Consider the following 15,718-nt stretch of genomic DNA (forward strand, 5'->3'; position numbering starts at 1 on the left):
TAATATACTATAGCCTTTGGCCAAAGAATGGCCCAACTTCATCTGAAAAGAAATCCTCTATACACACAAAGCACTGAGAGAGCTCTATGTACAAGAGTGAGGAGAAAGAAGACACTCGCCTGCCCACTCAGGTCATACATCAACCCATGTGGTCGGTGAGTGACAGAAGTCAGTAATAGTGCTACTAACCTTTCACTTGCTCTAACCTGAGATATGTATTACTCCTCTGTAAAATCTAATGTTTCAAGTTTAACGAAAGATCTAGTCCACCATTATGGATGTGAAAAGAATAAGAGGCAATTATCTGAGATTCCAGGTCCTTCTTAAATATCAGATTACCCGGCAAGGGGAAGGCTGAGAAAGGATAAAATTTCTTTAAAAGCTGTTTCTTCCCAACAACTCTTAAGTTCAGAAGAAAAGAGTCAGGAGAGGTACAGACTTTTGTAAGAGATCCTGGGGCAACCGAAGTTTCAATGTAACTTCTTGTACCCCAGTTGAGAGTTCAAGCCGTTGGGGAATTTTATTCAATCCAAGCCAGCAAGTACAAGCAGAGGGACAATACTCAAATGTGGGAAGCATGGAGGGCTCTATATGATACTTCAGCTTCCAATACCCAGCAGCAGTTTCTGAATAAAAAGACATAAATAAAAATGAAATGGAAGAATACAAGAATGGAGTATGAATGCAGCCAAGAGGAAGAGTACCTGACATATGAAGAACTTTACGAAGCACCTTGTACTTTACTTTAGGAAATAAAGAGTTTAGTCCCCACAGAGATTTTGACAAACACACTATAGACAACAGCACTCAGTATTCTATCAAACATGTGGGTTTCATTTTTGAAAATTTAAAGAATATTCTGTAATGTGGGCACAAGCAGAATGAGAAAGCTGAATTGGTACATAAATGTAACATTCTTTATATGTATTTATAACGTATAATATTTTTATATTAGGTAGCAAATACACAAATTTAATGCTAATCCTGTAACAATTTTGAAGACTATTACAAGATTTATGAAGTCACTGCTGAAGTAAAAATTCTAAAGTTAATATGAATTTTGAATTTAAACAGATTTCGAGTACCTTGGTGAGGGACTAGATATTTACAGAAATGAGAAGATACTTATTGCGGTAGAAACAATACTGCAAATACAACATTTTAGATTTAAAGGTTTCCTTCCAAAGAACTCAATGGGCAAATCAGGAAAGTGTAGAAGTGCACATAGTAACTTATGCTGATGTTTGCAGTTGCTTAATTATAGCAGGTAAACCTGAAACTGGCAAGATAGAAATTTTAATGACATTTTTCACAAAAATGAATATTTTTATTTTTATGTAAGTTAGCAGCGATAACATGATTCAAACAGGCCTGGCTTACGTGTTACCACATCTTACAAATAGCAACCACAAGTAGTTTCTAACTTATGCTTCCTACCTCAGTGTTCTCAAGTCCCATTGGATCGCCATGCCAGAGGTTCTGAGAGATTTTGACCAAAATGTTCTATACCAGAACCAAATTTATTTGGGAAAGTAGAGGAAGAGTAGACTCTCCATTGGCCATGGAGAAAAGAAATGAAAAATAAATCCAGTTTTCAGGGAGAAAGGAGCTTCCACAGAGGAATGCGCTGGAAGGACTCCCCACCCACTTAGTCTGCAGGATATTGACCCTCTTGATGTCCCCCTTTTGTGTTTCCACTTGCGTTTCCACTGGAAAACTTAACTTTAGATTCCAAATCCAGCTAGTTATTTGCATTCATTTCCACAAATGAGTAGAATGCCTCAACTTACTTCACAAGTATTTGTTATCCCTAGCAGATAATGAGTCTGTATTAGTCATATTCACATCTTGGAGCCAAGTGGACTTAACAGAAGAGTCTTTAGCCTTACTGGGTACCTGATAATTGCATTTATTTTAATATATTCCAACTGAAACAAAGTATTTGGAATGAGAATCAAGAAAGCACAATTTAAAAAAAAGAAAGAAAAAGAAAAAACTCTGTGTGTGCACTTCTATATGAGTGCCAAAGTGAGGGGTTAAGATAACTTAATCCTTGTTATTGTGGGCATAGCTGATGTGTTATTTAGGGTATTGTTGGAATGAAATTGAGAAAGATACCCTAGAGTAAATTCCTATCTGGCTTATTTCAAATCTTGTTAAAATAATAAAAATAATCAAGATCTGTTTTGTTTTAAGTCTTATTTCAGGTTCAGCTTGTATAATTAGCTGATGCTCTTCATAGGAATTTTTATAATTATTTTACTAGTTTATAATAGAAGAAGCACAAAAAGTATATTTAAAAGGTACAGAAGGATATACAGTGAAAAATATTTCCTCTAACCCATGTCCTCCAGACACCCACCTATACTATAAGAGATAAACACTGTTACTGATTTTTGGGGTACCTTTGTGGAAATATTCTAAGCTTAAATGAGCATATAATGTTCAGCTTTTTTCTTTTAAACAGCTGGTTAACATAGTTTTCCAGTTGGTCACCTAGTATTTTTTCAAACAATGTATCTTAGAGATAGCTCCATAAGAATATGTATGGAACTGCTTCATTCTTTTTGGTGTTGCTGTGGTTTCTGTTGCATTGAATGAATGTATCATAATTGATTTCATGTTCTCTCGTTGATGAACATTTGCTTCATGAATTCAGATAGTACAGCGGTGAATATCTACCTATCTATCTGTCTATCTATATTATTTTGTACCACGTAATGTGTCTGTAGGATAAATTCTTAGAGGTGAAATTATTGGGTCAAAAAGGGCTGTGTTTTTTCATTTTGATAAGATTTGCCAAATTGCTGTCCATAGAGGTTGTACTAGATATACTCCTATAAGGAATTCTGAGAGTGGTACCTCTAGACCAGAGTTATAGTAACACACAGGCTACTATTTCTTTCTCTTGATTCTTTAATGTTGATGACCTGGCATCTGGTATCCACTGCACTTTTAAGTAAATTAGCTTATCATTTCAAGAACATGGAGGTTCCATTTTTAATGTAAATAATAGCCTAATGCTGTTAATAGCTAACATGTGTCAGGCACCGTTCTAAGTGGTTTACACATATCAACTCATTTAATTTTCACAGCAACCCTATAGAGCAATTATAATTATTATCCAGTTTACAGATGAGGAAACTAAAGTGCAGAGATACTACATAACTTGACAGAACTGGTAACTGATATGGCTGGGATCTGGACCCAGGTATTTGGGAAGCCAGAGCCTACAACTGAATCATGAGACTATAATGCCCCTATTTTACTTTTTTAAAATCATGTTCCATACATTTCTTGAGTTGATACCCATAGTCTTATGGCAAATAATCTTTCTGTTTCTTGTGTTTCTTTGTACTTTCAAACCTGCCTTTTACAGATGAGGCAGATTAAAATAGAAAGTTTTTGTTTTATTTTGTTTTTGCATGGAGGATACCTTGAAAACTAGGAACCAAGTTGAAATGATCTTTTATGACAGTCCACAGTATTATAAATATATAGCAATTTTACATTTTTTATTTTAAAATTGATGACCCTCAAGTTATTTCAGAAATACGTCCAACAGGCTCCCAAGAAACATTTATAATAATAAATGTTTAAATGGTTTTAAAAAAATAGTTTCCTGTGGTTCTTTCAGCAAGCCCCTATGACACTTTTCATCTGCACGCAAGTGGCTGTATTCTTCTGTACCTTGACATGTAGGCCTAGGTGAAATATTGGGGGCATAAAAATTGCATTTGGTTGGTCTGCTAGGAAGGGGTCATGTAAAAGTCATCTTTGATTTGTTAATGGAATTTTTTTTTAGATGTAGTATATGGCCGCAATGATGTGCATCCTAAGGGAAAAAACCGTCCATTTTATGAAAGTTTATTTTCATATTTTATACACTGTAGTTCTGTTGTGTGTTTTTGATTTAGTAACAATTTATGTGTTTTTCTGTCGCAGAGCACTGCGGCCTGTGGTGTTGAGGCTCACAGCGATGCCATCCAGCCCTGCCACATCAGAGAGGCCGTTCGACGCTACGGCCACAAGATTGGCCCCCTTTCCCCATTCACAGTACGTAATAACAGAGTTATAAAAAGTTATATTTATAATCTGAAAGAATTTTGATTTTCAAGTGGTCAAATGAAGCAGCAGTGGAATTGTTGAAAGCAATTTGTGGTGACTGTAATTTTGTTGTATAAAAGTGGCATAATTCTCTTGGGAAATAAAAGTTAGTCATTTTTGTCTCTTTTTGGAAGGACAACTTTTTTTCTACAAAATATTATTTTCTTTCAATTACAAATTATGCTTTTTTTGTTGGGGCTTATATTTTCTATTTTTTAAAGCTTAGGTTTATAAAACTTTTTTTTTGTCAAATTATATGTATCCAAATATTGCTAGAAGCACTTTATATTTTAAAATTGGTTAGATTGGCAATACCACTTCTATCAGATGTTCTGCTCCTAAACATACTTTGAGTTGGAAGAAGAAGAAATGATTTCTTTACTGGCTTTGAAGTAGGCTGAAAGGCAGACAGTCTTCCACATCTTCAAATGGTTTTAAAGCTTATAATCAAGGTTTGTTTTGTTTTTTTTTAATGGAGAATTAAAGACTTTATATTTCAACAGCCTAAAGAAAGTGTGTGTGTCCGTGTGTGTGTGTCTGTGTGTGTTTTTTAATTAAATGCTCATCTTGTGGCCCTTTTTAAAAAAATCTTTATTCATGTCAGTATAACTTTCTCCAAGTCCTTCTCTGTTTATAAGGAATTGGTTTGATTTTCAGAAAGTTAGGTTTGATTTATGACTAAGGAACAGTAGAATTTACCACTTGTTTGTTGTTGTTTTTGTTTTTTAATTAATTTATTTATTTTTGGCTACATTGGGTCTCAGTTGCTGCGCGCGGGCTTTCTCTAGTTGCAGCGAGCGGGGGCTACTCTTCGTTGTGGTGCGCAGGCTTCTCATTGTGGTGGCTTCTCTTGTTGCAGAGCATGGGCTGTAGGCGCACGGGCTTCAGTAGTTGTGGCTCACAGGCTCTAGAGCGCAGGCTCAGTAGTTGTGGCGCACTGGCTTAGTTGCTCCGTGGCATGTGGGATCTTCCCGGACCAGGGCTCGAACCCATGTCCCCTGCGTTGGCAGACGGATTCTCAACCACTGCGCCACGAGGGAAGCCCTGTTTGGTTTTTTTTTGGATTCACATCTGCTTTAACATACTAAAGCAGAATATATATGTATAACATTACACATACATATGTACATAAAATAATATGTTTTTTCCTAAGAGTGGATTTTACTATTATCTGTTGATAGAAGTCGTGATATCTTATAAATTATATCATCTCCTTTTTTCTTCTGTTTCAGTTAAAGAGAATGCTTTCTTACCATTCTTTGTTTTCATTGTTATTGTTAATTGTATGCATTCTCCGTGTGACAGCAAGAACGTGTCAGAGCTTTTTATATATGTCTCTAGAAGCTTTTTGTAATGGTGACAATTATTTTTACTTCTGATTAATATCTTAAATTTGTCATATATTGTAAGAACGTGATTTATCATATTTATATTAATCATATGTTGCTGATTAAGCAATATATCGTTTTGCATGAGTGGTTTTAGATTATTACAATTGAAAACAATGAAATCAATATCTCCTGTTTCATTTTTTCCTACATGACAGGTGAGGCTATTTAAAGCAATAAGCCAAAAGAGATGAAATTTAGAAAAATATGAGATGATTGGAAGAATTTAAGAACCAACTGAAGTTGAAAGAACCAATTTATAACAGGATTAAAGATATCAAATCCATAGATACGAGCCAAATAATGACTAATAGGCTGAGGCAGTGGAGCAGAGAGAGAAGAAAAAGGCAGAGTCGATAATATCTAGAAGTAATTAAAGGGTAGCAAGGGGAAACGGGATTTTTGAGAAATAACCTAAAATGGTAACTAAAAGTAATGGATAAAATTAGATAAAGGAAAATATATCTAATGTAAGGGGAAAATCTCCTAATCATGAAGTCTGTGATGTTTCCTCAAAAGGAAGTGGTGGCAGTGGTAACTGCTTAATTCTTCAAGTTTTTTTATTTTTAAAAAGACTGGACAGATCACTTGAGAATCATCTTGGTTGATGACATTTGTGTGTGTGTGTGTGTGTGTGTGTGTGTACATGTGTATTCATTCTTCCATGTCTAACCTGATGCTCTATTACTCATGTATTATTGCTTTTATAATCTAAGATTGTAGTATGTGGTCAGGAAATATACTTGAAATATTCAGAATATATATATTCAGATATAGTTTAAGCTAATTTTTGTCTAACAAACATATAACCAATATGGTTTTTAAAACTAATAATGCAATTTTAAAATGCTTAGTTTAAATAGATCTGGAAAATAGAACAAATAAGCCATGGTCTTGAAGGTTCACTTAGCTGCTACCAGAGCAGACGAGCAAAATCAACAGCAGATGAGAAAGAACTCCACCACAGAAGGACCCTGAGTTTTCATCACTCCTCGGAAAGGACCCACCTTGAAAGGTCTACTCCATTACCTGGAGTTATAAGAATTTGCCCAGCCTACAGGACTGAATATACCTACTCCATTTTATGTCATGAGTAGTAGGATCAGGCAGACACAGTTTCTTGGTATATATTACAATACTTAAATCTGCCTTTTAAAGTTAAAAATTCTCTTTAAAGTAGAATAGATTTGCAGACTGTGTATGTTAACAGTGTGAACACCTGTCCTGGCTCCCTCGTACCGTCAGTGCTAAAAGGAGGTGCTCCTGATGTGGGGGAGAAGCTGATGCCGAGTTCCCTGGTGCCCGCTCCCCGAGATGCTACTTCATGCTGCACTGGGGACACTTTGCTTCCTAGGCTTTGAGCTCCGGCTCCTGAGAGGAGGCATGTGGGCTGTGTCTATAGCAATCATAGACTGAGACTGAATTTTTATACAGAAAGGCTGAGCTAACTTACCTCCAGTATAAAATTTCCTTTGTAAACTAAAATGGCCATGAACAACTAGTTTACATTTTTGAAACATAGAGGTTTTGTCTTTGCAGCATTTCATTCTAAATCTCAAGTGCTTTTCTAATGTATATATATAAATGAGATATCTAATTTAGAATATCCGTAACTTGATTGATATATAGCTAATTCCCAATAACTTGAAATTGATTTGGAGAATTAAAATGACCGAACCAGTAGGTTACATGGAAACTGAATTCCAACATCAATCAATAAACCAAGAAAAATTTGTTTTTGGTGAGGCATCATTCTGTCTTCTACTGTATGACTTCTGATGATCAATTTCAGGAATACAATTCATTGTATAAAGAATTGTGAGTTCTTCCCCTTGGGAATTAGTTGAAATGATAGAAGACAGGAATAATTAAAGCCACATTAGGTGGAGGGGAGAAAAGAGTACAAACAATGCTTTGCACTGAGTAGCTGCTGGAGTGGAGAGAGAAGGGGCCTCATTGCGGAAACATCAGTTTCCTGCCACTCATATGAGGGCTATGGAGACACTTATAAACTACCCATCCCCACTCAATGAATTATAACTATGCTGTCTTTGGCATGTTGGTTTTAATCGACGACTTCTTTCTTTTCTGTGTTCTTATTTATTCTTAATCCTATGCAGAAGATCAGAAGAGAGTATCATACCTAGAAGATTAAAGTAATTGTCCTGACATTAAGCTATTCATTAGATTTTTTTGCAACTGTTCCCACCCCTGTGTACCTGATCTTCCATATACACATGCCTAAAGAACATTTAAAGAGACTAGTTTACCTTTTGCTTATTATTTATTTTTTCCTAAATAATTCTGAAAATCGCTTCAGTCTGTGATATGTAGTCATTACTTTAGAGTACTTATGCAAACTGGGGGTGTCCTAAGTCATTTTGATGCTTGTCATCTTATCTTATCCTTTTACTCATCGTAGTTGGCATTATGTGAAGTTATACTGTGTGGTGGTAAAGACTGTTGATTCTAGAGCCAAATTGCCCAGATTCAGATCCCAGCTCTGCACCTATTAGCAAAGTAGCGTAAGGAAGTTTCTTAAGCTCTCTCTGGTAGAATAGAACATATCTCATGTTAGAATCCAACGAGTACTATGAACTTGAGTGGTAAGCTCTTAATGTATTATATTAATAATAGTGGAAGTCATCATAGCACTAGTAGCTGTAGTATATTTTCTAAAAGGTTTCAGATAAGGATACAAACGGACTAAAGTAGAAACCGTTCCCCCCACCACCAACCACACAGACATACAAACAAACACAGAGACCTCACTTTGTAATGCTGGAAGAAACTAAAACTGGAGTTATAATGTGATTTCTTTACAGACTTAAAATTTATACCATTAAAACTTAAATACTATTTAAAGATTATTGTTCCTGAGAATAAATTAATGTTCATTTTCACTTTTTGAATTAATCGTGGTTGAGGAACTTTAATGGATTTTTTTTTATCACCACTGTCACATTAAAAAATAAGGTCTCAGTAACTGAGTGTACATAGTTTCCACTCGATTTTTGCATACTAGCTCCTGTGAAATAGAAACCTAAGGAACAAACAGCACAGCCTCAGATTTATAAAGCTGCATCAAATTCAGTTTATATGAGTTTATATATTTGTGTAAGTTACTAAAAAAAGGTTTTCAAAGACTGATCTGTATATCAAAGTTGGTGGTAATTTTTTAAACATTAATTATTACTAGCCTCATTTTTCTCAGTTTTTAAAATTTCCTCATTTTACTGATTATGAAAGTAATGCTAGTATGTTAGAAAATAAAGAAAATATAGAAAAATAAAGGATAAAATAAAACTTACATTAAAAAGAGCTTCAGGGCCCAAAAAAAAAGTTTAGCGAAAGCTTTAAATGAATTGTCCTATCCGACAGTTAACTGGTATTTAATTGTTTTAATTGAATTTAATTATTTAACTGAAGAGTATTTTCTTGCAGCCTAAAAATTCAAATGCTTTTGGTAATGGTTTTTTAAAAAAATTCTTATAATTATGTGGGTCTAGAAGGAAAAAAGCATTTAAAAATTTTGAGAATGAAGTAGACTTTTATTTATTTATTTATTTATTTATTTATTTATTTTTTTAATTTATTTATTTATTTATTTATGGCTGTGTTGGGTCTTCGTTTCTGTGCGAGGGCTTTCTCTAGTTGCGGCAAGCGGGGGCCAATCTTCATCGCGGTGCGCGGGCCTCTCACTGTCGTGGCCGGCCTCTTTTGTTGCGGAGCACAGGCTCCAGACGCGCAGGCTCAGTAGTTGTGGCTCACGGGCCTAGCTGCTCCGCGGCATGTGGGATCCTCCCAGACCAGGGCTCGAACCCGTGTCCCCTGCATTGGCAGGCAGATTCTTAACCACTGCGCCACCAGGGAAGCCCTGAAGTAGACTTTTATAGTTAGAGCATTTTGTTTTTTCTCTCAGAGAAAATACCCCCAAAGAGTAACCCAGTGGACTGTGCTGTCTATCATGAAAAAGATGGTCAGACATGTGTTTTATCTGGATCCTTGCTGTGTACAAGCAGTGGGTGGTGCCCATGGTTACCTACTCTGAAGCCCAATCCCAGCACTCAGCGAGAAGTGCTGGAAATGGCTGATAGAAAACCAGGTCTATAATTTTGAAAGCCAGAGAAAGCAAACTATGTACACCAAATGGGATGACATAATCCCGTGTGTAATGCCTAAATATATTTTAGTTTCTCCTGAGTGAGATTCACAGTAGAAAAATATCTCACCCCCCCAAGCTTACATATTATCAGGTGTCTTTCTATTGAAGTAGAAGAGCAAAACAATAAAATTTCTCATTTAAGCATGGTCATTCATCTAAATGGTACCTTAAATGCATCCCTAAAAGTGAGTGGCTTTAAAATCCACTCAACTGTATTAAATTGTGAGACAGCTGGCTAAGTATTTTAAAACTGGCTAAGACTTGAGAAAATCAGTTAAACTCAGTCTCAGAGATGCTTCGCCTTGTACCCAGTGGCACCTTGTAAGTGAATGCCAGGGCTGACCCTGGAATCCAGCCTTCTGACTCTCAGCTGACTGCTCTTCCACTGTGGCCATTTAGCTTGATGTATATATGTCTATTCGGGGTGCTAGGGATGCTCTCATATCATTGGTCCTTCAGAAATGTTCACAATAGACAAATAAGGATCAAAATTAAAAATTTCCTTTAAGAATCCCTCACATTAAACTTTTAAAAACAAAAGTGGCATAGCAGATTGCTTTGACTATTTTCATGTAGAATTTCACATTCATGAATAATTCTTATGTCTTGAGTGCATTAGATTTTGTCTGCATTTTATGTGTTCAACCTGGAAAATTAAATGTCACAAAATATTAGAGTAATTTTCAAATGTAAATACCAAGTAGAAACTGGGTACAAATTCTTAAATATTTTTTAAGAATTTTGTTTTTTACTGGAAGTAAGAATTTCTCAATAACTTTTTTGGAAGTACTAAGTCTATCGTTATAGGTTGGAACCGAGTACTTTTTCATAGTTATGGGCCACTGGTTCTCAGAAAAAAAATTAACATGTTGTATATTTATCATATAAGAATAACCTAAAAGTGGGCCTTCTCTAGAAAAAAATGTAAATATTTTAATTTAGTTTTTCATTTTAAAATAAGGTGGGGCGGAAATTACGGTTACAAAACTTATTCTGTCAAATTATATAAAATAACAGTTTCCCTAGGTCATAAACAGTTGAGTATCAGAAATTTTATATGGTTTAACTAACACAGTGTTCAATTTAGAATTAGTCAGGGAGAGAATGTTTGAAATGTGGTAATAAAAACATTAGAAGAATTTGGGAGAGAAAATCATTAGAATCCGAGAAAAGTGTTGGGTGATCAAATAATAACTTATATAATATTTTTAAAGAAACTTTTCACCTGCATTGTGTTATTCTTACAACACAGCAGGATGAGTGTTGTTATCCCCACTTTGTAGATGAGAAAACGGATATTTAGAGAAAAATCAAGTAACCAACTTAAGGTTACATTGTAAGTACCAGAGCTCTATCTGTGGACAGGAGCTAAGTACCCTGTGGTTCACTGGGACCACAGGCTCCAATGAATTCTCACGAATCCTCCTCATTAAACTCCGTCTTTGCAGACTGGCCTCTATTCTTAACTGTTTAAGCAGTCTTATCCTGAAAATGTGAGATAGCATTTCCTAAACTACATTGCGTAGAAGACAAGTGTTGCAAGAGGCATTAAACCTCCATAAGAGAAGGGTTTCTTTATCAAATATTCCAGCAACTCTGTACGTAGAAGATCCACGCTTAAAATCTCATTCAATAAGAATAGTGAAGGTGTTTGAAAATCAAAGTTATGATGTAACGTTATATTCATCACAGTATCCACTTTATTTCCATATTTTATTTTATTTACACACTTCTCTTTATTTGAGAAGTTTTCATTCACAGATATAGCAGTTTTTAATAACGATCTACACAGACCTCCAGTAGTCTTGGCTCAAAAGAGAAATAGTAAGAATTTTTTGCTCAACAGTTGTTTCACTAACAGTATCTAACAAGTGCTCACATTTTTAAACTGATAATGTTTAAAGGGAATCAATATATGGATTTCTTATCCAGTATGTAACTCTTCATGGTTTTCTGGAAATATTTTTAAGGTATCTTAAAAACACAATAAGCTATTCAAAGATGTCATAAAGAAAATCTCAGTCACCTGAAAATCCTTCCCTGAAAAATACTTGTTTAAAGTTTCAGGGTCATATTTATTTTGCTTTGCCTGTGGAATCCAAATTTGCTGAATTCATTACTGATACTTTTTCTGCTGTTGGAAGCACAGCATCATAATTCTGGGTTGGCATAATCATGTTACATTGTAAAACTGTTTAGTTAATGTTTTTTAATCATCAGGCAGAATGCAGGGAGAAGGGAAGAGAGATCTTATGTCATTTGAACTTTCTGCAGCAACACCTTAAATTGGGACAGACAGTGAATTTGTTTACAAAGAGTTATCCAGTTCCATTTTTAAAAATTATGATGTTATTAACAGCTGGTTTGTCTCTTCAGTAAACAGTGACTATTCAAACACATTTTGCTTTTTTCTGCCTTCACTTTTATATCAGCAGTAAAGACCTCACATTCAGTTCAGCATGGGCTATACACTCTTAGGTGACGTACTCACTTGCACAGTTTTACATAGAGGATTTATTTGGGCTGCTTTAAATACCAAAAACCAAAACTAACAGGCCAGAATTCCAAGACATAATTTCCTAAACAACAAAACATTTACAGGAAGTTCAATATAAAACACAAGATGACAGAACCTTTATTTCGAGTAGCACAAAAAATTGGAAATGGACATTCTCGTCAAACATCTATGAGGCCCCTGAAAGTCCTGCAGAGAATCCTAAAATTTTCAGGAATATAATTTGAAAAGGAGACAATCAGTGTTCTCTAATGTGGGACATGGATTTGAAGTCGTTCAAGAAGGTAACATATCTCTATTCATTGTAAACGGAAGGCTGTATCATGGAGAATAGAGGAATTTGAACATGAGTACAAGGAAAGGAGTAGTTGACAACTAAGGGAAACTTTTTGAGCAGAATATTCTAAAAGGACCACATCTTGAGATTTGAATGTGTTATTATGGTTTCTAGGTTTTTGCAGTCTTCTGAGGGAATGAAGATAGAATAGAAAAATATTTTGAGTGACTCCCGAAAGGAAATTGTTTTTTCTTTAAAAAAAAAAAAGATCACAGGACTCTTTTAACTCACAAATTCATGAAAGCAGCAAGAAGATTAGTTGGGAGGAACTAAACTAAGCTGAGATATTTCTAAACTTAAAAATTATGCTCTGCAAATGGCAAGAAATTTTCCTTTTAAGTCTATAAATAAGATTGTAAACACTGAGTTAGACATAAACTCAATACATTACATTGGTCAGGTTCACCTAGCAAAAATACCATTTAAATTTTTCAGTTAACATTTTATATCTAAACTAGATGAATATTAGAAAAGAACACAATGGTTCTTTCTAATATTGGGATAGATTCTTTATAGATCTATTGGGATAGATTCTTTATTAAACTATCGCCAGAAACATCTAACAGTCATAAGCATGTTTTGTTTAAGTGAAACATTTGCGTCCTGTTTTATTGATAGTGTGACAAAAATTCCCTCCAAACAGCCATGATGAGAGCCTGTTGAACTGGAGATGATTTACTTTTTGATGATTTCTTAAATAGTGTTATACACTTTAGTCACACAAATATAATCATTGAACTGTCATTTAATTTACTGATGTAGTTGCAGAGTTAATCCTACAACATAATAAGTGGATTGTTCTAAGTGGAAAGTTTACACCTTCCAAAAACGAAACTGATACCTAGCTGTTATTGTGCCCAACATATATTTAAGGCTGTATCCAAGGTAGGAAAAAAAACGCAGGAAAAAAATAATTATGCCTTGTTTTCCTGACTGGTGTTTTAATTATGATTTGATTTAAACCAAATCCCCTAGGCTGTGTATGTGCAGATCAAATATTCCACTCCCACACACCACCTCTGCATGACCCCAAGCTGTGAGAAGAGAAAATTCATAGCCCATATGTCAGTCAGATGTTAATTCTTGCCCTGGCACCTGGATAGGCTCTCCCACCTGATTGGAGTGCATTTGCAGTTCTGGGCATATACCCAAAATGTGGAGTAGGCGCTCCAGATCTGGAAATATTTTGGCTGATTAGTTGGCAGAGGTCACGAGGGCAGAGCCCAGTGTCGGTCTCTGAATTTGCCCAGGTGCATTCAAGGTGACAGTTGGGCAGCTGTGCCCCTGCTGGAAATACCAGGAAAGGAGTATTTGAGTTGCCTCTCTGGCTCCAGAAGCTCACAGCCTGGCCTACAGGTTCCTGTCAATTCCAATTCAAACACTTGTGCAGATTTTATAGTTTCCAGGAGAGAAGTTAGAGACTATATTTCTGGCTCTGATTTAATTCTACATTCCTGATCTAACCTAAAACACTCACTCCCGTATTCTGGACTAATTAGGTAAGAGCCTAATAAGTAAATAAGTTATAGTTGACAACATTGCTCATTGAAGCAAACTTTTGGTGTTTAAAAAAAAAGGCGGGGTGGTGGGGGGGAAGGTGGGGGAGAAGAGGAGAAAAAAGAGAGGAGAGGAGAGGAGGAAGAAAACCAGCCTAGGCTCCACACTGTGCTTTTCTCCGAAGCCACTGTCTAAAGAAGACAGCATTAGGGATTGATCCTCATGTGGGTAAACTAACTACACTTCCGTTTTTGGTGGCAGCAATATCTTTCACCCACACAACCAGCTCACAAATGATGAAGAGAAAAAATGAATAAGGAGGCAAGGCAAGACTATACTGCTCCAAGTCAATCTGTCACCTGCAACTGCCGAAAAACAAGTCAAAGTACATGCCTTCCTGAGAGGATGGAGGCACCCTTCACATATAAAGGATAGCACTTGCTTTCTCAGTTTGGACTAGGTAATGACAGTCCATTTGGCAGAATCCTCATTGGTAAGATTGAAGTAGACATGATTTAGAAGTGGAAGGACCAGCGGTGACATCCCTACGTGGCCTAAGATCCTTATAGCTCTGGTATCTCCGTTTATTAATTCAATGAACAATTGCCAAACGCTGTTTTAGAAATCTGTTGGAAGGGGGCTATGGGATATGGAGATGAGTAGCTGGGTGCTCCAGTATAGTGAAGGAGATGCGTACATAAGCCCTGCCGTGTGGTTGGCACCGTAACTGCGGGGGGCGGGACGCAGTGCCTCTGGCGCAGAGGAGACCGAGATCTGCCTGAGGAAGTCAAGGAAGCTTCCTCAGATCACTAACATTCGAACTGAGTTTATGAGACAGAGGTGAGGGAAATGAGTGAGAATTGCGAAAAAATAATTCAGGCAGAAAGAAGAGCAGGAATAAAATCGGAGGGGAAAGCAGAATGGCTGTCTGGGCCAAGGTGAGGAACTGAGGAGTCCATCGAGAGGAGGTGAAGCATCAAAGGGAGGCTGATGACAACTTGAGAGGGACTTTGAGTCACATGGCCTTCATGACGCAGGCCAGCAGTTACCTAACCATGCTCTGCAGGAACCCTGACTTATTTTACAGGTATTCTGCAAAATAATAAAGTGTTTTCCCTAATCAATACAGATCAATTTTTATCTCTGATAAATATTGAGTTTTCAGTAAGATTTAGTTTGGAAAATTTCTTTTTAAACAACGGATACAGTCATCAAGGAGCGATTTGAGAGTTTTTGAGCAAGGGATTGATATGAACAAATTTGTATTCTAAAAAAATAACTCAGTTGATGGGATGGAGGAGGGACTGGAGTTAGGAGATGTAATTGGAAGAGCGATCAATCGGGTGGCCGATGCAGTATTGCAAGCGAGAGGGCAGAAAAGCCTCTGCTGAGGCAGTGACGTTGAGACCAGAGAAGATGGAATGTATTCGAGAGACATTTGGCATAAAGAATAAGTAGAACAAGATCCTGAACGAAAGACGAATAATAGATGACAAGTTGGTAATTTGGGTCAATGCATAAAACAGATAATTAGAAGTAGTCTCAAGAATAAATTCATTACCCAGATGCTTACAGAGAATTTGCATGAAGTTTAAAGATTCAACAAGAAAACTGATTTCAAGGGGATTTCCTTGGAGGAAGGGGGGAAAGCTCAATGCATAGTTCACCTGAACCTAGAAAAGGAAACAAACACAGACATTCTACCTTTC

General features: G+C 36.2%; 1 protein-coding gene across 3 annotated transcripts in view; it reads left to right on the forward strand.

The window, feature by feature from the left end:
* The window catches only part of SUPT3H (SPT3 homolog, SAGA and STAGA complex component), a 421,288-nt gene that overhangs the window by 331,867 nt on the left and 73,703 nt on the right, over positions 1–15,718 (forward strand). For all 3 annotated transcript variants that reach the window (XM_059938581.1, XM_059938582.1, XM_059938583.1), the window contains exon 11: positions 3,946–4,056. In XM_059938581.1, coding sequence (XP_059794564.1) covers positions 3,946–4,056 — 111 coding nt within the window. The remainder of the gene's footprint in view (positions 1–3,945; positions 4,057–15,718) is intronic.

The sequence above is a fragment of the Balaenoptera ricei genome, chromosome 11, assembly GCF_028023285.1.
Source record: "Balaenoptera ricei isolate mBalRic1 chromosome 11, mBalRic1.hap2, whole genome shotgun sequence".
Lineage (NCBI taxonomy): Eukaryota > Metazoa > Chordata > Mammalia > Artiodactyla > Balaenopteridae > Balaenoptera > Balaenoptera ricei.